The sequence below is a fragment of the Neoarius graeffei genome, chromosome 1 (assembly GCF_027579695.1).
Source record: "Neoarius graeffei isolate fNeoGra1 chromosome 1, fNeoGra1.pri, whole genome shotgun sequence".
NCBI classification, from domain to species: domain Eukaryota; kingdom Metazoa; phylum Chordata; class Actinopteri; order Siluriformes; family Ariidae; genus Neoarius; species Neoarius graeffei.
Window position 1 is genome coordinate 57,939,582 of NC_083569.1, and position 24,083 is coordinate 57,963,664.

At 42.0% G+C, this 24,083-nt stretch overlaps 1 protein-coding gene across 4 annotated transcripts in view; it reads left to right on the top strand.

Annotated features, from left to right (window-relative positions):
- Window positions 1–24,083, top strand: part of kcnip4a (potassium voltage-gated channel interacting protein 4a) — a 154,034-nt gene that overhangs the window by 44,209 nt on the left and 85,742 nt on the right. For 2 of the 4 annotated variants that reach the window (XM_060923899.1, XM_060923908.1), the window contains exon 1: window positions 22,975–23,086. The exons of the other annotated variants lie outside the window; for them this stretch is intronic. In XM_060923899.1, the coding sequence (XP_060779882.1) occupies window positions 22,975–23,086 (112 nt within the window). Of the gene's footprint in view, window positions 1–22,974; window positions 23,087–24,083 lie in introns of those variants that run through there. 4 annotated transcript variants of the gene reach the window in all.

Below are 24,083 nucleotides of genomic sequence, written 5' to 3' on the forward strand. Positions count from 1 at the left end.
CACCTTACAACCACGAACTTAAAAGTTTTTTATTGAGATTTTATGTGATAGACCAACACAGAGTATCACATAATTGTGAAGTGAAATGAAAATGATAAATGGTCTTCAAAATTTTAAACAAATAAAAATCTTAAAAATGTGGTGTTCATTAGTATTCAGCCCCCTGTACTCTGATACCTCTAAATACAATCCAGTGCAATCAATTGCCTTCAGAAGTCATCTAATTAGTTAATAGAGTCCTACTGTGTGTAATTTACTCTCAGCTTAAATACACTTGTTCTGTGAAGGCCTCGGTGGTTTGTTAGAGAACACTGAAGAACAAACAGCATCATGAAGACCAAAGAGCTCACCAGACAGGTCAGGGATAAAGTTCTGGAGAAGTTTAAAGCAGGGTTAGGTTATAAAAAAATATCCCAAGCTCTGAACATCTCAAGAAGCACTGTTCAATCCATCATTCAAAAATGGAAAAAGTATGGCACAACTGCAAACCTACCAAGACATGGCCGTCCACCTAAATTGACAGAGCGAGCAAGGAGAGCACTGGTCAGAGAAGCAGCCAAGAGGCCCATGATCACTCTGGAGGAGCTGCAGAAATCCACAGCTCAGGTGGGAGAATCTGTGCACAGGACAACTATAAGTCATACACTCCACAAATCTGGCCTTTTAGGAAGAGTGGCAAGAAGAAAGCCATTGTTGAAAGACAGGCATAAGAAGTCCCATTTGCAGTTTGCCAGAAGCCATGTAGGGGACACAGCAAACATGTGGAAGAAGGTGCTTTGGTCAGATGAGACCAAAGTTGAACTTTTTGGCCTAAATGCAAAGCGCTATGTGTGGCGGAAAACTAACACTGCTCATCACCCTGCACACACCATCCCCACTGTGAAACATGGTGGTGGCAGCATCATGCTATGGGGATGCTTTTCTTCAGCAGGGACAGGGAAGCTGGTCAGAGTTGATGGGAAGATGGATGGAGCTAAATACAGGGCAATCCTGGAAGAAAACCTGTTGGAGGCTGCAAAAGACTTGAGACTGGGAAGGAGATTCACCTTCCAGCAAGACAATGACCATAAACATACAGCCAGAGCTACAATGGAATGGTTTAGATGAAAGAATATTCATGTGTTAGAATGGCCCAGTCAAAGTCCAGACCTAAATCCCATTGAGCATCTGTGGCAAGACTTGAAAATTGCTGTTCACAGACACCCTCCATCCAATCTGGCTGAGCTTGAGCTATTTTGCAAAGAAGAATGCGCAAAAATTTCAGTGTCTAGATGTGCAAAGCTGGTAGAGACGTACTGTACCACAAAAGACTTGCAGCTGTAATTGCAGCAAAAGGAGGCTCTACAAAGTATCGACGCGGGGGGGGCTGAATACTAATGCGCACCACATTTTTCAGATTTTTATTTGTTTAAAATTTTGAAGACCATTTATCATTTTTGTTTCACTTCACAATTATGTGCTACTCTGTGTTGGTCTATCACATAAAATCTCAATAAAAAACTTTTAAGTTCGTGGTTGTAAGGTGGAAAAATGTGAAAAAGTTCAAGGGGTATGAATACTTTTTCAAGGCACTGTAAATCAAAAAGATGGCCTCACAAAAAGTTAAGAGGGCAGATTTAATTTCAAATGTTGGCACAATCCAGATATCATTTATGTATTATGCAAATCTGAAAACATCCATTTAAGTACTGTTTATCTATTATCATTGGTAATCAGCAATGAACTAATTAGATTTTGGAACTGATGCAAACAGGGCTAAGGTCACAGCAAGGCCAAATATCTGAAAAAGTTTTTCTTCAAGAGCTTCTTTTCTGTTTGAAGTCACTTTAAACGAATAACAAGGAGTCAACTTGCTGGGGCTGGCAGTATCCTTATCGACACAGTCAGCATCGACTGCTACTTTTTTATTAACCTTAATGCTCAATGAAGCAGTTGTTTTTTTTATGAATGGCTTTTGCGATAGTGTTAGTCATGCTTAGTGGTTCATGTTCTTGCAGCAGTTACCGGTACACTGAATCATGTTTCAAGCTTTTCCCTTTATCAGCTGCAGCCTGTTGAATGTTTCATCTCATTTTGTTGTAAGGTGCCCCACTGCCTCTTTTTGCCTTTAAACTCTCACTACTTTCATTAAGCTCTTCCCACAGAGATGATTTAGTTTTACACATTACTGCAATGGGGTGCAATTCCTCTGCATTCATTTCCCACTCCAGACAAATTCATAACAGTTGACTCCAGTATGAAATAGTTGTTCAAGATCCTAATCAATAAAATTAAGCCCCGGCTCTAATTGGGTTGCTCTCATATTTTTGATTGATGTGTGTAATGTGGCCTGAAGATTGCTAATCGTAGAGGCTTGTTGTATTGCTGATGCCAGTAACCTTGCTTAGTGACATAGATACAAAGGGTCATTTAAGCACTTGTCTGGTGTTTATGGGCCTGTTGAATATGACCAGGCTATTGATCCAGCATGACCGATTTGTGTGGTGGTGATTAGGTTATGATTATGTCAGCTGTATGATTATGATGATTAGGTCAGCTGTTACTTTTGTTCGACTGTCCATGTGTGTGCCAGCTTGGTTGTTTATTCTGTCTCTTTAAAGCATTGTAGTGCTCAGTTGCTGCACATTGACTGCAGCTTGCAAGAATGCAATATGTTTGATTTTCTGATTAGTTGCTCAAACAGGGCGGCACGGTGGTGTAGTGGTTAGCGCTGTCGCCTCACAGCAAGAAGGTCCGGGTTCGAGCCCCGTGGCCGGCGAGGGCCTTTCTGTGTGGAGTTTGCATGTTCTCCCCGTGTCCGCGTGGGTTTCCTCCGGGTGCTCCGGTTTCCCCCACAGTCCAAAGACATGCAGGTTAGGTTAACTGGTGACTCTAAATTGACCGTAGGTGTGAATGGTTGTCTGTGTCTATGTGTCAGCCCTGTGATGACCTGGCGACTTGTCCAGGGTGTACCCCGCCTTTCACCCGTAGTCAGCTGGGATAGGCTCCAGCTTGCCCGCGACCCTGTAGGACAGGATAAAGCGGCTAGAGATAATGAGATGAGATGAGAATGAGATGAGTTGCTCGAACACATTTTGACCACAGATGAGTTGACATGGAGACAAGGGCAAGCGTTCACATACACTTAAAACAAAATGAAGAAAGCAAAGATATTCACATTTATACTAACAATAATTTAGGTGTTGTATTTCACAGTTCATTTATTATCACAAATAGCCAAAATAGTCAAATACTGCATGTGAAGCTATTAATAGTGAAGAAATCCAAATGATACTAGTTGAAAAGTTCTCCCTTTTTGAATGAGAACTATTCTCTAACTATGGAATAAACCATGACGGGTGGTGTATTATGGGTAAATACAACCCCAGTTCCAAAAAAGTTGGGACAGTGTGTAAAACATAAATAAAAATAGAATGAGAAGATTTGCTAATCATGGAAACTCTATATTTCTTTGAAAATAGTACAAAGACAACCTACCAAATGTTGAAACTGAGAAATTTTATTGTTTTGTGAAAAATGTATGCTCATTTTGGATTTGATGTCAGCCACACATTTCAGAAAAGTTGGGAAAGGGGCAACAAAAGACTGAAAAAGTTGTGTAATACAAAAAAAAATTTGAATTTGGTTAATTGGCAACAGGTCAGTAACATGATTGGGTACAACCCCGATTCCAAAAAAGTTGGGACAAAGAACAAATTGTAAATAAATGCGGAATGCAATAATTTACAAATCTCAAAAACTGATATTGTATTCACAATAGAACATAGACAACATATCAAATGTTGAAAGTGAGACATTTTGAAATTTCATGCCAAATATTGGCTCATTTGAAATTTCATGACAGCAACACATCTCAAAAAAGTTGGGACAGGGGCAATAAGAGGCTGGAAAAGTTAAAGGTACAAAAAAGGAACAGCTGGAGGACCAAATTGCAACTCATTAGGTCAATTGGCAATAGGTCATTAACATGACTGGGTATAAAAAGAGCATCTTGGAGTGGCAGCGGCTCTCAGAAGTAAAGATGGGAAGAGGATCACCAATCCCCCTAATTCTGCGCCGACAAATAGTGGAGCAATATCAGAAAGGAGTTCGACAGTGTAAAATTGCAAAGAGTTTGAAAATATCATCATCTACAGTGCATAATATCATCAAAAGATTCAGAGAATCTGGAAGAATCTCTGTGCGTAAGGGTCAAGGCCGGAAAACCATACTGGGTGCCCACGATCTTCGGGCCCTTAGACGGCACTGCATCACATACAGGCATGCTTCTGTATTGGAAATCACAAAATGGGCTCAGGAATATTTCCAGAGAACATTATCTGTGAACACAATACACCGTGCCATCCGCCGTTGCCAGCTAAAACTCTACAGTTCAAAGAAGAAGCCGTATCTAAACATGATCCAGAAGTGCAGACATCTTCTCTGGGCCAAGGCTCATTTAAAATGGACTGTGGCAAAGTGGAAAACTGTTCTGTGGTCAGACAAATCAAAATATGAAGTTCTTTATGGAAATCAGGGACGCCGTGTCATTCGGACTAAAGAGGAGAAGGATGACCCAAGTTGTTATCAGCGCTCAGTTCAGAAGCCTGCATCTCTGATGGTATGGGGTTGCATTAGTGCGTGAGGCATGGGCAACTTACACATCTGGAAAGACACCATCAATGCTGAAAGGTATATCCAGGTTCTAGAGCAACATATGCTCCCATCCAGACGACGTCTCTTTCAGGGAAGACCTTGCATTTTCCAACATGACAATGCCAAACCACATACTGCATCAATTACAGCATCATGGCTGCGTAGAAGAAGGGTCCGGGTACTGAACTGGCCAGCCTGCAGTCCAGATCTTTCACCCATAGAAAACATTTGGCGCATCATAAAACGGAAGATACGACAAAAAAGACCGAAGACAATTGAGCAACTAGAATCCTACATTAGACAAGAATGGGTTAACATTCCTATCCCTAAACTTGAGCAACTTGTCTCCTCAGTCCCCAGACGTTTACAGACTGTTGTAAAGAGCAAAGGGGATGTCTCACAGTGGTAAACATGGCCTTGTCCCAACTTTTTTGAGATGTGTTGTTGTCATGAAATTTAAAATCACCTAATTTTTCTCTTTAAATGATACATTTTCTCAGTTTAAACATTTGATATGTCATCTATGTTCTATTCTGAATAAAATATGGAATTTTGAAACTTCCACATCATTGCGTTCCGTTTTTATTTACAATTTGTACTTTGTCCCAACTTTTTTGGAATCGGGGTTGTATAAAAAGAGCATCCCAGAGAGGCTGAGTCTCTCAGAAGTACAGATGGGGAGGGGTTCACCACTCTGTGAAAGACTGTGTGGGCAAACAGTGCAACAATTTAAGAATAACATTCCTCAGTGTAAAATTGCAAAGAATGTGGGGATCACATTGTCTATGGTACATAATATCATTAAAAGATTCAGAGAATCTGGGGAAATCTCTGTATGCAAGAGACAAGGCTGAAAACTGACATTGGATGCCTGTGATCTTCAGGCGACACTGCATTAAAAGCAGACATGTGTCTGTAGTGGAAATTGCTGTATGGGCTCAGGAACACTTCAGAAAACCAGCGTTTGTGAAAACAGTTCATTATTGCATCCACAAATGCAAGTTAAACCCAGATATAAACAATATCCAGAAACACCACCACCTTCTCTGGGCCCAAGCTCTTTTACGATGGACTGAGGCGAAGTGGAAAATTGATCCGAGGTCTGACAAATCAAAAGTAGAAATTCTTTTTAGAAATCATGGACAGCACATCCTCCAGGCTAAAGAGGAGAGTGACCATCCGGCTTATCAGTGCACAGTTGAAAAGCCAGCATCTGTGATGGTGTGAGGGTGCATAAGTGCACATGACATGGGTAGTTTGTACATCTGGGAAGGCATCATTAATGCTGAATGATATATACACGTTTCAGAGCAATATGCTGCCATCCAGACAAAATCTTTTTCTGCCTTCCTTCCTTCAGTAAGACAATGCCAAACTGCTTTCTGCACATATTAAAATTGCATGGCTCCGTAATAAAAGAGTCCGGGTGCTAAACTGGCCTGCTTGCAGTCCAGACCTGTCTCCCATTGAAAAGATTTGGTGCATTATGAAGCACAAAATATGACAAAGGAGACCCTAAACTGTTGAGCAACTGAAACTGTATATCAGGCAAGAATGGGACATCATTTCTCTTTCAAAACTACAGCAGTTGGTCGCCTCAGTTCCCAAACGTTTATAGAGTGTTGTTAAACGTAGAGGTGATGCAACACAGTGGTTAAACATGCCCCGTCTCAACTTTTTTGAAATGTGTTGCTGACCTCAAATTCAAAATCAGCATATATTTTTCAAAAAATAATAAAATTTCTCAGTTTCAACATTTGATACATTGTCTTTGTACTATTTTCAATGAAATATAGATTTTTCCATGATTTGCAAATTATTGCATTCTGTTTTTATTTACAGTTTACACAGCGTCCCAACTTTTTGGGAATTGGGGTTATAATCAATGGTGGCCCGGCATGAACCAGAGTTACTGTTACAGCTCCAGCTCCAATAACAGAATATCTCAAAGTGTTTTAATTCCTCTTTTACCACAGCAAGTTGCCAAAGATGGTTGGTCTGCATGTTTGTAGGTTTGTACTTCTACTCTTTGATCAAGGGGAATCCTTCTCTGAATGCAAATAAACAAATCATTTGCCACTAAGCTGCCATACAAGAAACAACTCGTGATGTGTAGAATTAAAGAGCTCTCCCAAGACCTTCACAACAAGACTGTTGAGCAGCATAGCAATGGCACTGGTTACCCATGGATTTCTCAACTTCTAAATGTTCTTATAAGCAACATCATGACCGTTATCTGCAAGTGGAAGGAACATCACTCCACCATCAACTGGTCACACACAGGCGCTCCTAGCAAGATTTCTGACTGGGCATTCAGAACATTAGTCAGAAGAGTACCCCTTTTCCACCAAATAATTTCCAGGGCTGGTTCGGGGCCAGTGCTGGTGCTGGTTCACAACTCGTTCAACTTGTGAGCCAGCTGAGAACCAGCTTGCTTTTCCATAGCTCGCGGTGCTAAGGGAAGCCACATCATTACGTCGCTGTATACGTCAGTTATGTCGCTACGTTTGCATAAACCTTGGCGCAAATATCAAAGCAAAAACAACACGGAAGCAGCAGCAGCAGCAACAACAACAATAATAATAATGGATGACTTCGCGTTTGTACAGCTGCTGCTTCTCGTCGCTTAAAAATGGTGATCTTTCGCGGTCTTGTTATTGTTGTTGGTCTTAACAACTCCGCCCCCCGCTGACATAAGCGGTTCTTTCCTCTGGCCCAGCAGAGAGTTGGTGCTAGCCTGGAACTGGTTTTTCTGGCCCCAGAGCCAGTTCTTTGTCAGTGGAAACAGAAAACCCGGTTCCAAACTAAGCACTGGCCCCGAACCAGCCCTGGAACTGCTTTGGTGGAAAAGGGGCAGAGTAGCCCAAGAGCTAAGGACCACTTGAAAAGAGCTCTAGAAAGAGCTGGAAGCAGTAGGTACAGTGTTGCAGAGAAAACAATAGGCAATGCACGCCACAGCCATGGCCTCTATTCTCAACCACCCTGGAAAACTCCATTACCCAAGAAGAGGTATGTTGGAGCTTGTTTGAAGTTTGCTACAGAACATTTGGAGAAGTATACAGATGACTGGGAGAATGTAGTGTGATCAGATGAGACAGAAAAAAATCTAATTTTTCAATGCACCATGCTCTGCATAGGAACCAACCCCAATTCCAAAAAAGTTGGGACACTGTGTAAAATGTAAATAAAAACAGAATGCAATGATTTGCAAATCTTATAAACCCAGGGTTTTTTTTTTTCAAAATAGAACATAGAAAATATATCAAATGTTTAAACTGAGGGATTTTACTATTTCATGAAAAAATATTAGCTCATTTTTAATTTGATGGCAGCAACATGTCTCAAAAAAGTTGCAATGGGGCAACAAAAGGCTGGAAAAGTAAGTGGCACTATAAAGAAACAGCTGGAGGAACAAATTTGCTACTAATTAGGTTAATTGGCTACAGGTCAATAGCATGATTGGTTATAAAAAGAGCATGTTAGAGAGGCAGAATCTCTCAGAAGTAAAGATGAGCAAAAGTTCACCAATCTGTGAAAAACTGCATCTACAATTTGTGGAACAATTTCAGAATAATGTTCCTCAAGGTAAAATTGTGAAGACTTTGAATATCTCATCATTTACAGTACATAATATAATCAAAAGAGTCTAAGAATCTGGAGAAATCTCCTTGTACAAGGAACAAAGCCGAAAATCAATATTGGATCCGCGTGATCTTCGGGCCCTCAGGCAGCACTGCATTAAAAGCAGGCATGATTCTGTAATGGAAATCACTGCATGGGCTCAGGAACACTTCCAGAAATCATTGTCTGTCAACACAGTTCGCTGTGCCATCCACAAATGCAGGTTCAAGCTCTATCATGCAAAGAAGAAGCCATATGTGAACATGATTCAGAAACGCTGCTGTCTTCTCTGGGCCGAAGCTCATTTAAAATTGACTGAGGCAAAGTAGAAAACTGTTCTGTGGTCAGACGAATCAAAATTTGAAGTTCTTTTCGGAAACCATGGACGCCACGTCCTCCGGACTAAAGAGGAGAGCAACTATCCCTTATCAGCGCTCAGTTCAAAAGCCTGCATGACTGATGTTATGGGGGTCCATTATTGCCTATGGCATGGGCAGCTTGCGCATCTAGAAAGGCACCATCAATGCTGAAAGGTACGTACAGGTTTTAGAGCAACATGTGCTCCCATCCAAACAACATCTTTTTCCGGGAAGGCCTTGCATATTTCAGCAAGACACTGCTAAACTGCATACTGCATCTATTACAACAGCATGGCTTCGTAGTAGAAGAGTACAGGTGCTGAACTGGCCTGCCTACAGTCCAGACCTTTCACCAATTGAAAACTTTTGGCATATCATGAAACGAAAAATACAACAAAGAAGACCCAGGACTGTTGAGCAGCTAGAATCCTATATCAGGCAAGAATGGGACAACATTCCTCTCCCAAATCTCCAGCAACTGGTCTCCTCAGTTTATGGACTGTTATGAAAAGAAGATGGAATGCTACATCGTGGTAAACGTGGCCCTGTCCCAACATTTTTTTGAGAGATGCTGCTACCATCAAATTCAAAATTACCTTTATTTTCTTAAAATGGTACATTTTCTCAGTTTAAACATTTGATATGTTGTCTGTGTTCTATTGTGAAAAATACTGTATATGGGTTTATGACATTTGCAAATCATTGCATTTTGTTTTTATTTACATTTTACACAGCGTCCCAACTTTTTTGGAATTGGGGTTGTAAAAATATCATACCTACTGTAAAACTCAGAGGTGGAAGCATCATGGTATGAAGCTGGTTCTTTTCTCATGATACCAGCAAAATCTAAATTATTGAAGGGAAAATGAATGGGGTCATGTACTGGAAAATTCTTGAGAAGAACCTGTTTCCATCCACTAGGATGATGAGGATGAGATGTGGGTCGACATTCCAGTCAGGCAACAATCCAAAACATACTGCAAAATCTCTTGTTTGGTTCCATAGGAAGAAAATAAAGGTGTTGGAATAGCCCAGTCAATCAGCACACTTAAACCCAGAAGAGAATTTATAGACTGACCTGAAGATCATGATTCACTGTCTCATTTAAAGACTGTTTGTGTAGAAGAATGAGTCAAAATCCCACCTGAACGCTGAGAAATTAGTTTCTTCATACAGGAAGCATCTTGAAGCAAACAAAGGCTTCTCCACCAAGTATTAACTAAATTTCAGTGATCATGTTCAATATTTGTATCATTCCACTTTATTGTTCATCACTTTTTTATGGATTGGAATATTATGATTTCTTTTTCCTGTGTAGTTTTATTGTGTTCATACCAATGTCTGCTCAACATTTCATGTGAATATCTGCACCGATTATGTTCAGTAGAAAAATAGGTGATGTGTTGAATACTTATTTCCCCTATTATATGCTAAACAGTCGTTCTCTGTAGCCTAACCCCTCTTAATGACCTCTCTGTTCTGACTGTCAGATTTTTGACCAGTATTTTCCTATTTTTCTTAATATCTAACATTTTTATCACTTCAGATATCATAGACTGCCTTCATCAAATCAGGTCTTGAGACTGAGTGGGTCAGTGCAAAACTATGTCAAACTATTTTTTTATTCATGCCTTATGTTTTGCTTTGTTGTCCTTTTGCATTTCATTTTTAACATTTTTGTACTACTGTATGTCGATGGAAATAAATTGTACAAAGGTGCATTGTCCCTTTTTATTAAAAAACATGGATAATGCAACTATTTTATTATTCTTTTTATGTGCCATAATGGTATGCATTATACATATAAATGTAGACAACATCCAAACAATTATTCCACAAAATCGAGTCGTACATGAGCTGATAGCTGACAAGGCGCGTAGGGCCGAGCTGACTATAAGCCATGTACAAGGGATGTTCATTAAAGATTTCCCCTGACCCACTTCCCATGGACTGAGAGGAATGAAACTTGGCACAGTTATTAGTCTTTCTCTACATGGATACCACCAAGGTTGACATACTTTTCCCATTGCTTTATGCAGCTGTGAAGACCTTGCCTGTAGAAGTCTGCAGGTTGCGTCAGAAGCCACAACTTAACCTGGGAAATAAGCGTTTCATCATCTGAGAAGTGCTTGCCATTCAAAAATGACTTCATGGTTGGAAAGAGGTGGAAGTCAGATGGTGCGAGATCAGGAGAGTAAGGGGGGTGAGGAAGGATTTCATAGCCACAGGACCATGCTTCCGTCTGGGCAACATGCGAGTCGAGTTGTGAACCAGGGCGCTGTCTTGCAGGAGGTGGACCCCTTTGGTCAGCATGCCACGCCTCTTGGTTTTGACGGCCTCCCACAATTTCTGCAGCAGTGAAGCGTAGTATGTCCTGGTAATTGTGGTACCCTTCGTCAGGAAATCCATCATCACTCCGCGCTGGTCCCAAAAGACTTTGAGCATGACCTTGCCGGCCAAGGGTTGGACACATGCCTTCTTCGGAGGTGGTGAGTCATAATGCTTCCATTGCTTCAACTGGGCTTTAGTCTCTGGATCATAGTGATGGACCCATGTTTCGTCCTGCATGATTAGTCTGTTTGAAGAAGTCCTCCTGGTTTTCTTGGCACATGGCCAAAAGAGCCTGGGAGCACTTGACTCATTTCTGCTTCTGGAAAGGTGTGAGCAACTGGGGAATCCATCATACAGACAACTTCCGCATGTCTGGATGATTTTTTCCACAGACCCCATGCTGATCTTGACATCTTGGGCAAGTTGGCGAACGGTTATGCAGCGATCCTCCAAAATGGCGGCCTCCACTTGCCAGATGGTGTCTTCATCAATGGCGAACTGTGGTTGCCCGGGAATGGGAGCTGTTTCCACCGATGTCTGACCACACTTGAACTGACGATGCCAGTGCTTGACTATTGCCGCTTTTCCACTACCAACGCGGCTGAGTTGGGCTGAGCCGTGCCGTGCTGAGTTGGGCTGAGTCGAGCTGAGCGGGGCTGTTGGAGTTGCATTTCGACTACAACCGCACTGAACCGTGCTGGCTGGAAGTGGGTGGACACATTGGGTGGAGTTAGCGAAAGTGGGTGGACGTCAGGTGATGTCGTTAGGCGGCGCAAACAGTGACATCAGTGACCTTTTAAGCGGTAGTCTCACGACCCGGAAAGTAAACAATAAACATGGAGGACATGGAGTCGTTAGTGTTGCTGGTCTTGGTTCTGTGGCTTGTTGTCACCGACAACGCCAACAGATACTGGCAAGAGCGTATAGATGAGGCGAGGCGCATAAGGCTTCATAATTCTCGTAATTCTCCTTCTTCCGGGTTTACGGTGTTTACAGATCCCAGCGTGCTCGCGGGGCGTGTGTGGGCGTGTGAGGACACTCCTCCTCACCAATCAGTGCACAGGGGAGTGTCTCCTCATGCCCCTAGCCTCACTCAGCTCGGTTTGGCTCGCTTCAGCCCCACTCCAAAACCGTGCGAGTTTTGGGGGCTGAGCAGGGCTGAAGCGAGCTGAGTCGTGCTGTTCTTAGATAGTCGAAACACGAGCCGTGTCGGGCTGAAGTGAGCTGAAGCGAGCTGAAGTGAGCTGAAAAAGGGTTGTGGAAAAGGGCCATAAGTCATACAATGGGGCATCCTCCCCATAAGTCTCTTTCATCTCATCGAACGTTTCCCTTGGTGTGCGGCCTCTCAAGTACAGGAACCTGATGACCGCTCTGCATTCAACTGGCTCCGTTATCACACTTTACTCCACCTTAACACCTGTAAAAGAGAAACAGATATGAGTTCAGAGCTACAAATTACCATGTGACCTATAGAAATATGCATTATTATACATGTGCAATTTCAGCCTCCTACAATAACCAGAAGTGGATCAGGGGAAATCTTTAATGTCTTTATAACAGTTATTCCCTGGAATTGAGTTGTACATGAGCTGACACCCGATGAGGCGCGTAGCACCGAGTCGGCTATAAGCCATGTATGACGAGATTGAGTGGAATAACTGTTTTATTCTAGCCACATTCACTGGATTTTGAGAAACAGAGCATTATTTTTATTTTTTGCAAATTCGATAAATACAAACTTTATACAAAACGTCAGACAAAATCATTTCTGCTTAGAATGTAAACAAACTGGTGACATGACAGTAGCAATTTGTCAAAAATACGATAATTCTTGAAAAATAAAAAAGATGCATTCTTACCATCAAATACTTGTATTCCATATTTTGTTGCTCTTTTTTGGGTTTTGTTTTCGAGTAGAGTTTTTATTTCATCCTCGGTTGGTTCAGCAACATGCTCCACCATTTTGTTTTTCTCTACTCATGGTATATGAGCTGATAGCCTAGTAGTAGAGTAGCCAATCAGAGCACGCGATTGCTCATATCCAGTGAATGTGGATAGAATAGTGGATATTTTCCATGACTACAAGCATGAATATATTAATACGATAATCAGAATAATATTTTTAGGTCTCCTGAACCTTCTAGAGTACTTGTAGTTTCTCTCTCTCTTTCTCTCTCTCTGTGCAAGCTTATCATCCGTATTTTATTTTCATCAAATATTTGACTTTCTCTCACATACATGACGGTCAATTAATATTCCTTTTATGTCACGTACATGTACACTGAATATATTTCCATATTCAAATGAATTTTGTCAGAAGGCTCAGCTTTCAATCAAAGATCACCCCGTAGACTGCCTGCTGCAAATCATTTGAACCAAGATGCACGGCTGCTGATTCAGTGTGCTGATTGTTAATCACATATTCAGCAGGTGTGAAGGAGGTATTAGTGATGTCTGTGTGATTAGTTCCTCATACACAGCAGGCACAGATCTTGATACTCTACCTTTCTGAATTATAATCTATACATTTCTGGTGTTCTCTGCTATTTCAGCCATCTTTGCTTCACATCTCATTTGTTCCAAATCCCTTTTTTGTGTGCAGAGCACAAAGAGAGTCTCTCTCTCTCTCTCTCTCTCTCTCTCTCTCTCTCTCTCTCTCTCTCAGTAGAGCTGCTGTCCCAGTGAGACAGATAGAGATGTATGTCGGTGTTATCAAGGTCTGCGTCCTGATCCTATTCTCCATAATATTTAATTTGTTTTTCGTCTCATCACCCTGCTGACAGCAAAACATCAAGTTCAAGTTCAGAGCTAAATGAGTTGAACATGAACTAATAGTAATAATAGCACTAATGTTTACCGCTAAGCTCAACCGATCTGTGGAATTCAATTCAGTGTTATTTATCTAGTGCTTTTCACAGTGGATATTTTCACAAAGCAGCTTTACAGAAATCTGGATATAAATGTAAATTTATATTTACCCATTTATCCATAATGAGCAAGCCAGAGGCGGCAGTGGTGAGGAAAAACACCCTGAGATGCCAAAAGGAAGAAAACCTGAGAGGAACCAGACTCAAAAGGGAGCTCATCCTCTTCTGGGTGACGCCTGATAGTGCGATCATAAATAATTACTCTTCTATTATAACTATCTAATGTAAAGTCAAGCAGTGCTACATGTGTTAAAAGGAACTTGAGTACAAACGTCATTAGAGTTTCAATTTGAAGTCTTGTATAAAACTGTTCAATGATTGAGACTTAAGAGTAAATATTCTTAGCAGTCGCTGGCTTACGGGCGGCACGGTGGTGTAGTGGTTAGTGCTGTCGCCTCACAGCAAGAAGGTCCGGGTTCGAGCCTCGTGGCCGGCGAGGGCCTTTCTGTGTGGAGTTTGCATGCTCTCCCCGTGTCTGCGTGGGTTTCCTCCGGGTGCTCCGGTTTCCTCCACAGTCCAAAGACATGCAGGTTAGGTTAACTGGTGACTCTAAATTGAGCGTAGGTGTGAATGTGAGTGTGAATGGTTGTCTGTGTCTATGTGTCAGCCCTGTGATGACCTGGCGACTTGTCCAGGGTGTACCCCGCCTTTCGCCCGTAGTCAGCTGGGATAGGCTCCAGCTTGCCTGCGACCCTGTAGAACAGGATAAAGCGGCTACAGATAATGAGATGAGATGAGTTGCTGGCTTTAGACTATCCAAAGAAGATCCACAGCCATCTTTAACAAACAAACAAACAAAAATTGCTGTTTTTTGCCCTCTGCCAGATACATGTAGCTAATGTTAACAAAGAACAGCGTACAAATATTCACAATATTCACTTTTGTGTAAACATGAAAAAGTTCCTGAAGATACATTTATCTCTCTCTCTCTGTGATGCCGAAGATAAAACAATGTTCACTTTTGCACTACATTGTGTATGCAGCTCTGGTCAGGGCAGCCACAGATCATAGACTTTAATTGCTCACGTTTCACACCGGGTGCCTTTATAAATATGACGAGGCAATTTTAATGTTTCCCAAATATTGTAGACTTCATCCCATTTGCATACCATAACAGGTATTACTGAGTGGCATGTAATTAGTCCCATAAGACTGCCCAACTGGTCTGCCCACAGCTTAATGACCCTATTATAGATTCTCTTTCATGTCATGTAGCTGTCATCAATATGATGGATGATGTTTTCGTGGCGCGGCAGTTCCTCATTTTAGAACGGTACCGTTTTAGAGCATGACACTCAACAGCTGGGTGCTTTTAATGAATTTTCAATGGTATAATTTGAAAGTATGGAGTGGAAAGAGACTCAACTAAACTATGCTTGACCCCGTATATTAGCTGAAGGCTAAATATACTGTATAACTACACTTAAAATTATTTATTTGGAAAGTAAATCTACCTGTCTGGTCCTCAGTTTATTCCTGAGCTCAGGTTAGTGTGTGTGCAGGGTTTTACATGCTCTCGCCATATCCACATGCAGGGGCGCCCCCAGAAATTTTGGGCCCCATGAAAGATTAGAATTTTGGGCCCCCCAACTTTGCCCACCCTCGTCACAATTGCACTATTGTCATTATTTGACTTTTGTATATGGCGCTCACTCATTAAAAACTTCAATCCTAAAGCATTTATGGGTTGTATTGCTGCTTACCTCCTTCTCCAAAGGGGGGTTCAGTGGTTTGGTAGGGCGGAGGTCCCCCTGAGGCTGAATCCGTGCATATTTAGGGCATCCCATTAGTTATGAAACTAGTTATTAGCACCAGCATAACGTAATATTTCATCTTGTTTATCACACAAGTCAGTTCAGTTATTAAAATGGAAAAAATGTCACTGTACAAACTGTAAAAGTGTTCTCTTGATAGGCTAATCCAACCACGTTCATACTGTTCATTTACCATTTGCTAATATTTTGAACACACATGTGAGCGACAGCTACCTTTCTTTGGGAAAAACTGAGTGAGCAGTTGCCTGCCTCTCCGGTCCCTCTCAGCTTTCAGCTGCCTTTCTTTACGTTTTTGACAGCCACTCTTCATATTTAGCGATCATAGACTGTACGCACTCCACTGCTGGCTGGCTGGCTGCTGCACCGCGACACAGCAGCAAGTAGCGTTGCACTGATCAGCACACAGATTTAACGCATCGCACTTCTACCAGAACTGGACCATACCATTTCGCAAAAGGGGGAGGGTTAAATGACAATATGTTGAAGAACTCAAGAAATAGACAACCTTGTTCAATTAGCTCATTTTACCAGATGGAATATTGCATTGTTGTTATTTCAAAAGTCTTATTAAAATCATTAAAAGCATATTATCAGCCCCTTAAAGGGCCCCATGGCAGTTCTGGGCCCCTAGAATTGTTCTAACCTTTCCCCCCCTGACGGCGCCCATGTCCACATGGGTTTCCTTCAGGCCCTCTAGTTTCCCCACCATCATATTTTAGTGTCTATCAGGTGCCTATTCTTGTATGAAGACTCCTTTGTGGTCAAATATGCTGATAGTGTTCATGACTAAAAAGCTTGGATTTTGGTTTCATCTCACCACGACACATGATCCTAGCTGTAGCTCTTGGTGGTGAAGCACTAAATTTTATTAGATGCTCTCAGGAGGGGCTGCTTTGTTGTAACACTCCCAAACAATTCATTATTATGAATGTGGCATTTGATAGTTGAGTTTGAAACCAGACATCCACAAGAATTAGCCAAACTAATCCAGTGATCAAAAACGGATCACTGGAGTCTTTTTCTGCCTCTACCATCTTCCTCACTGCGTGCACATGGAGCTAGTTCCTGGCAAACTTCCTCTAGTTTCAGCCATGAAATTTATTGTTTGGCCCAAATTGTGCTTCATGTAATTGTTAACTGGTTCTGTATTTTATTTCCCTTACTGTACCATCTGTCTGTGTTGAAATTCATTTGGTTTTTTTTCCCCCTTTCAAGGTAATGGATGAATTTATGTACATGTAAAGGGATTTAATTTGAGAATGTTTTCAGTGTAATAAAGATTATGTAAGCGCCAGCATGCATTCAGCTGAGCAAAATGCGAGCAGTAAAGTTCACTTTACTATAGCAAACTTTTAGATAAGTGAAATTTGTCATCAATTAGAAAAGAAGAAGGTGTCAGAACCTTAGTTCTTTTTCATCTAAAGAGGTAAATAACTGCTGGAGCATGCTGAGGTGAGATTTTCTGCTTAGTCAAGCAGGCATTACTGCTACAGAAGCTACCAGATTCCCTTTCTGAACTCACACTGCCTTAACAGTAAGATTTCAGCGACAGCTCAGAATCAAACCCCAGACTCTGGAGCTGTGAGGCAGCTGCATCACTGTGTCATCCATGAGTTTAAATCCTCCTTCTAGTTTAACCAAATTCATTTTAGTGCACAGGGCAGTGGCAGATTTAGGCATGGGCGACATGGGCAGCCACCCAGGGTGGCAACGTGTGCCAGTACAAAAAAATCAGGGCAGGGGTAGGTTGACTTATGATCTCCGGGCTCCCCACTGAAAACCCGAGATAGATGGAGTGGGGGAATCTACAGTATTAAATAGCGCACATAGTACTAATGCAGAGTAAAATCAATCACACTATGAAATTCTACCAAATGAACCACAATTCTTAGCGCTGTCGCCTCACAGCAAGAAGGTCCGGGTTCGAGCCCTGTGGCCGGCGAGGGCCTTTCTGTGCGGAGTTTGCATGTTCTCCCCGTGTCCGCGTGGGTTTCCTCCGGGTGCTCCGGTTTCCCCCACAGTCCAAAGACATGCAGGTTAGGTTAACTGGTGACTCTAAATTGACCGTAGGTGTGAATGTGAGTGTGAATGGTTGTCTGTGTCTATGTATCAGCCCTGTGATGACCTGGCGACTTGTCCAGGGTGTACCCCGCCTTTCGCCCGTAGTCAGCTGGGATAGGCTCCAGCTTGCCTGCGACCCTGTAGAACAGGATAAAGCGGCTACAGATAATGAGATGAGATGAGATGAACCACAATTCATTCATAACACTGAGTATATACACTCAGTGGCCACTTTATTAGGTACACCCATACACCTGCTGTTTTCTGCAGTTCTCTAATCAGCCAATCCCTTGACAGCAGCACAATACATAAAATCATACAGATACAAATTAAGAGCTTCAGTTAACGTTCACTTCAAACATCAGAATGGGAAAAATTGTGATCTCTGTGACTTTCACTGTGGCATGGATGTCGGTGCCAGATGGACTGGTTTGAGTATTTCAGAAACTGCTGATCTCCTGGGGTTTTCACACACAACAGTCTCAGTTTACACAGAATGGTGGGAAAAACAAACAAACAAAAAAAAAAACCATTGAGTGAGCAACAGTTCTGTGACTGGAAATGCCTTGTTGATCAGAGAGGTTAGAAGAAAATGGCCAGATTGGTTCGAGCTGCCAGGAAGGATATGTAGCAACTCTTTACAACTGTGGTAAGCAGAAAAGCATCTCAGTATGCAACAGCAGAAGACCACACTGGGTTCCACTCCTGCCAGCCAAGAACAGGAATCTTAGAATCAAGAACAAGTTCCTATTAAAGTGGCCGATGAGTGTAGTTTCACAGACATAGTGTTGCTTTTTTTGTGCGAAATCATTAAGAATAAGAATTGGTTTACTCTTGACGCTCGGTTTACAGTGTTGGGTGATAGGTGATGTAGTGATGTTCAAGTGCCGCAAACAAATGGATAAGAAAAGGTCTGGGTTCAGCCATCAGGTGCCCAATTTAGGAATAAAGAGAAAAGAAAAAAGAGGAGAAATGTGCAAAATATAAAAGGTATACAGCTATGTCATCAATTCATGAGTATAATATTGTGCATATAATGAAATGGTGAGAAGTAAGTATTTATGCTTGGTAGTCTGTGTTGCTATGGTGCTTGCTATGTTATGACAATATTCTGTTTTCTGTCCAACTAGCTTATATAACATTGGAAATGATTTCACAAAGTTTCAAGAGGGTTGCGGAGGGGCTGTCGCCCAGGGCTCCATGCAAGCTAGAACCGCCACTGATACAGGGTTTAGTAGATTTTGCCATTGATGGTGTAATCAAAAAAGGATTCCAAGGTATTATTACTATTCCCTCCTCTCTTTATGAAAAGCAGAAGTCTTGTTGACAAGAGTCACCAAGGACAGGGTAGCTTTCAGCAACTATGAAAGTCTGAAAGACTTTCAAAAATCTATTCCCTGAGCATCATTAATCAGAAAACGACAACTTGTCAAATCAGACATGTATCCTGTGCTGGATGGCGATAAGAACATGACAGTTCTCTGTTAATCCTCCATGTGACATTTTAGATAGAACCTTGAAGGCATTTCCTGAAGGGTAAGACCTGTAGGAAGCCTGAGATGTGAAGAGGTGGACACAATCTAGAGGTGTCCTGCATTACAAAAAAGTAGGTTGTCATAAGTTTAAAAAAAAATCTTTCTCTTTACAGATTACTGAGTTTCAATTTAAGGATATTCTAAGCAGAAGGTCAAATTAGTGGGCAGTGCATTTAGATCTGTTATTTTATATGACTTCATTGGATTTATTCCAAGTTATTCCATTATAATGTAATAAATTATCATACTGTATATACATTATATGGCTAAAAGTTTGTGGACACTTGACCATAATAACCTCCACTCTTCTGGGTAGACTATCCACAATTTTGGAGCATGGCTAGAGGGATTTGTTCATTCAGTCACAAGAGCATCAGTGAGGTCAGACACTGATGTCAGGTGATGAGGCCTGGGGTGGAGTCAGTGTTCCAGTTCATCCCAAAGGTGTTCAGTGGGGTTGAGGTCAGGGCGCTGTGCAGGACACTTGAGTTCTTTCACTCCAACCTTGGCAAACCATGTCCTCATGGACCTCGCTGTGTGCTCAGGGGCACAGTCATGCTGGAACACATTAGTGGGCCACTTAGTTTCAGTGGGTGGCACAGTGGTGTAGTGGTGAGCACTGTCGCCTCACAGCAAGAAGGTTCTTGGTTCTCCACTGTGTGGATTTTGTATGTTCTCCCCGTGTCTGCGTGGGTTTTCTCCGGGTGCTCCGGTTTCCCCTACAGTCCAAAGACATGCAGGTTAGGGTAACATGGGGCAGCCATGGCCTGAGGTTGGGCTGAAGTGCCCTTGAGCAAGGCACCTAACTCACAACTGCTCCCTGGGCACTTTAGCATAGCTGCCCACTGCTCTGGGTATATGTGTGTGCTCATTGCTCACTTGTATGTGCATGTATGTGTTCACTGCTTCAGATGGTTTAAATGCAGAGGAGGAGTTTCACTGTGTGCTTAAGTCTGTGCTTGAGACAAATAAAGGCTTGGCTTCTTGGCTTCTTCTAAAGCAGACCTGGGCATTTTACGGCCCGCGGGCCGCATCCGGCCCTTTGGTTCATTCTGACCGGCCCGCGTAAGGTTAATTAGAAATTACAAAATAAACGTATTTTCTAATTTTACCTCATGCATGGACTGAATGTGCATTGCTTTTATTTTGAAGTTGTGTTCAACAAAAACGCAATGCGCGCGACATGAACATGACATGAAATCCCACGAAACCTAATCCCGCGATAACTACTTCTGTAATTTGTCCAGACCAACCACAAACTTGTACATCATCCTTCAAACGGTCCAGCCAATCACATAGTGTGACGTCACCAGCAGGCGCCGGAGCCCGAGCCGATCTGTAGATCTGATACCTACACCAAATCGACTGATCATCTGTCAGCTGTGCTTCGCATCTCCACCTCAGACATTCAACCTGACTTTGATGCACTCGTTAAAGACCAACAGAGACTAGAGCTCTCTCACTGAACAAATAAAAAACTGAAAAACACCAAATGAGGTGATTAGACTACAAATGTGGGCATCATTATTATAATATGATGTATCTTGCTTGATATTTGGAGTAGAAAGACAATATTGTGATGTCTTTATTGTGTTTTGGGGTGAATGTGACTGAAAAATAATGGTACAAACGTTCACATTTTGTTAACCATTATTTTGGGAAATTTGATTGAATAAATTACATATTTTTTGTAAGGCAACCTCGTTTTTTCCATACTCTTACCAGTCTTAGCAGCTTGTAAAAACAATGTTATTTATTGCTTTATATAAAGAAATACAATTAATATTATGCAGAATTTAGTTCAGCCTTTTGGTCCGGCCCTCCACAAAATTTTCTGTTTCTCATGTGGCCCCATGGAAAAAATAATTGCCCACCCCTGTTCGAAAGGGAAACTGTATGCTGTGCAAAGTCATTTGTGTACTTTGAACTTTGTGGCAACAGTTTGGAGAAGATCCACGTACGGCTGCGATGGACAGGTGTCCACATACTTCTGGCCATATAGTGTAGATCTTAGACAATTCATTTAGAAAGAAAGAAAGAAAGAAAGAAAGAAAGAAAGAAAGAAAGAAAGAAAGAAAGCACAACTTTATTCATCACACACTTGTGAATTTCCTCTCTGCATTTAACCTATCTGAAGCAGTGAACACACACATGCACAATGAGCACACACACATACCCAGAGCAGTGGGCAGCCATGCTAACAGCGCCCGGGGAGCAGTTGGGAGTTAGGTGCCTCGCTCAAGGGCACTTCAGCCCAAGGCCGTCCCATATTAACCTAACCGCATGTCTTTGGACTGTGGGGGAAACCGGAGTACCTGGAGGAAACCCACACAGACATGGGGAGAACATGCAAACTCCACACAGAAAGGCCCCCACCGGCCGCGGGGCTCGAACCCAGGACCTTCTTGCTGTGAGGCGACCGTGCTAACCATGTGTAACCAGGTGTATATTTATTCTGTATTTGAAATTTGCCTCATCCAGAGAGACTAATCCATCTGCAAACTCATACATCCAGTCCATAACTCCACAAACTTCTAATACACCAAGAAAGCATGCGTATTTCCCTCTTATAAAACCCAGCGTGCACTAAGTAAACACAGCTCCAGTGTCTATAAACTCTTATCTTCCCTTACCCTCGGAGAAACTGATGAGGCCTGTATTTATTCTGCATTTGAAATTTCTAATATATTAACCCCGCCTTTCGCCCGTAGTCAGCTGGGATAGGCTCCAGCTTGCCTGCGACCCTGTAGAAGGATAAAGCGGCTAGAGATAATGAGATGAGATGAGATAATTATATATTAAAGATGACTTCAGTGTCTGCACTTATCCTTGGAACAACACACACACATACACATACACACTCACTCACAGGACCAATAAAAATCCAAATAACCAGCAGGGGGCAGTAGTTAATATTGAAGGAAATGGTCGATGGCTATTGAGATGTATTAGCTTGGGAGGCAGAAGTAATGATTGTTATCTTTGGTTTGATCTCAAATGAATCCATATGAACTGGCAGATTCTATTGGTTTTGTCTTTTGCCTAATGAGAATAATTTGTACAATTTGACAGTGTTTCTTTCCCATGCCCATTATCTGACATGAGTAGACAATCTGTAATTGGAAACATTAGGGAGTAGAATGTATCACCATTTAGCTCGAGTTTATTTACAAAATATAAACAATTAATATTCGGTTGTAAATTAGACCGAACTCGGTGTGAAAAGCATCTTATATGCTGCACTGCAACTGTAGTGTATTGTATATAATGAGAATTTGCTCACTATTGAAATAACAGCAAAAACAGAATCACGTCTTGTCTGTCAGGTTTGTTTGTATGGTTGCAGCGTTCCCTCTTTCAGTGTACTACTTTCCTCCCTTCCTCCCTCTGTCCCTCCCTCTCTCTTTCTCGGCTCTCCTTCATTCCCAGCCCTCCCCTTTGCTGAAACTAAACGGCTGAGTACAGTCAAATAAGAGCACAGTACAACTAACACAGCAGAGTGGGTCAAACTCTCCTCCTCTCTGCTTCTCGTGCCTTTTCTGTCCGCTGACATCTCGAGCACTCTCCCTGGCCACGCAGCCTGGATTTGGGACAGGAGCTGGGTGGCACACGTGGGTGCCCTGGGGTACAGGGCCCATGCCAGTCTGTGGAGGAGGGCACATGGGCGTTGGGTAACTGGAGCGCAGAGGTGGAGGAGTCAGGGGGCTGGCATGAGTCAGGGCAGGGTGCTATGCTGGGCACGGCATGGGAGACAGAGGGGCTGCAGACGCTGGGCATCGTGGTGATCGTGTGCGCCTCACTGAAGCTCCTGCACCTGCTCGGCCTCATCAGTTTCTCCGAGGGTAAGGGAAGATAAGAGTTCATAGACACTGGAGCTGTGTTTACTTAGTGCACGCTGGGTTTTATAAGAGGGAAATACGCATGCTTTCTTGGTGTATTAGAAGTTTGTGGAGTTATGGGCTGGATGTATGAGTTTGCAGATGGATTAGTCTCTCTGGATGAGACAAAGATGAGAGATAAAATAAAAAGAAAGCCTGATTTAAAAAAAAAAACTTTTGGCATGCAAATGAAAAGAGAGAGATCTTGTTTTAAATAAACATACCAGGAGTTTTAATTTATATTGTTGTATTTAAAAGAGTAGGTAAGTGTGGTTGGCATGCCACGAGCCTTCTCTCAGTCTTATTGGACCTCAAGGACAGTTGTAAATAATCATAACTTCATCAAATGGTTTTTATAGCCCTCTTCATACTCTGTTCCAATTTTCCATTCCATCATCCTCTGCTGATCTTCAACCTTTGCATAAACCAAGTGCTTTTACTTGACAGCATCAGACTACCCATAAGGCAAGGTGACTATGTGAATAGCACAGTGCGAACAGAGCGTTTGAAGTAATGTGGCAGTTTGAGAATATGGCAGGTTTCTTCCCTTAATCGATCTGTGAAATATGTGACAGGCTGCGAAATGACTGAAACTTCTGACATTCAGATTTTGGTGTTTCTGCTCTCTTTGGTTTGGTTTAAACAAGACTTGAAGCAATTTTAAATAGAGCCTACTTTAAAAGGCTCTTAACTATGTCACTACATACTATATAGTGCTTAGCATCAACATGGTTAAGATTCATAGCCTCTATTTATGTCATAATGCAATTTATTAAACATGGTGGCTTGAAAGTAAAGCACAGTGTTAATCTGTTTTACTTTGTGTAATTCTTCAGTGGACAGTGCTATTAGATTGACGACATTATCTAATATGGGGATGAGTTTGTGCCACAGTGAAGATTCCTAGCTTTTTGCTCTCACACAGAATCCTCTCCATCTTCTAAAACTAACTTAAATCTAG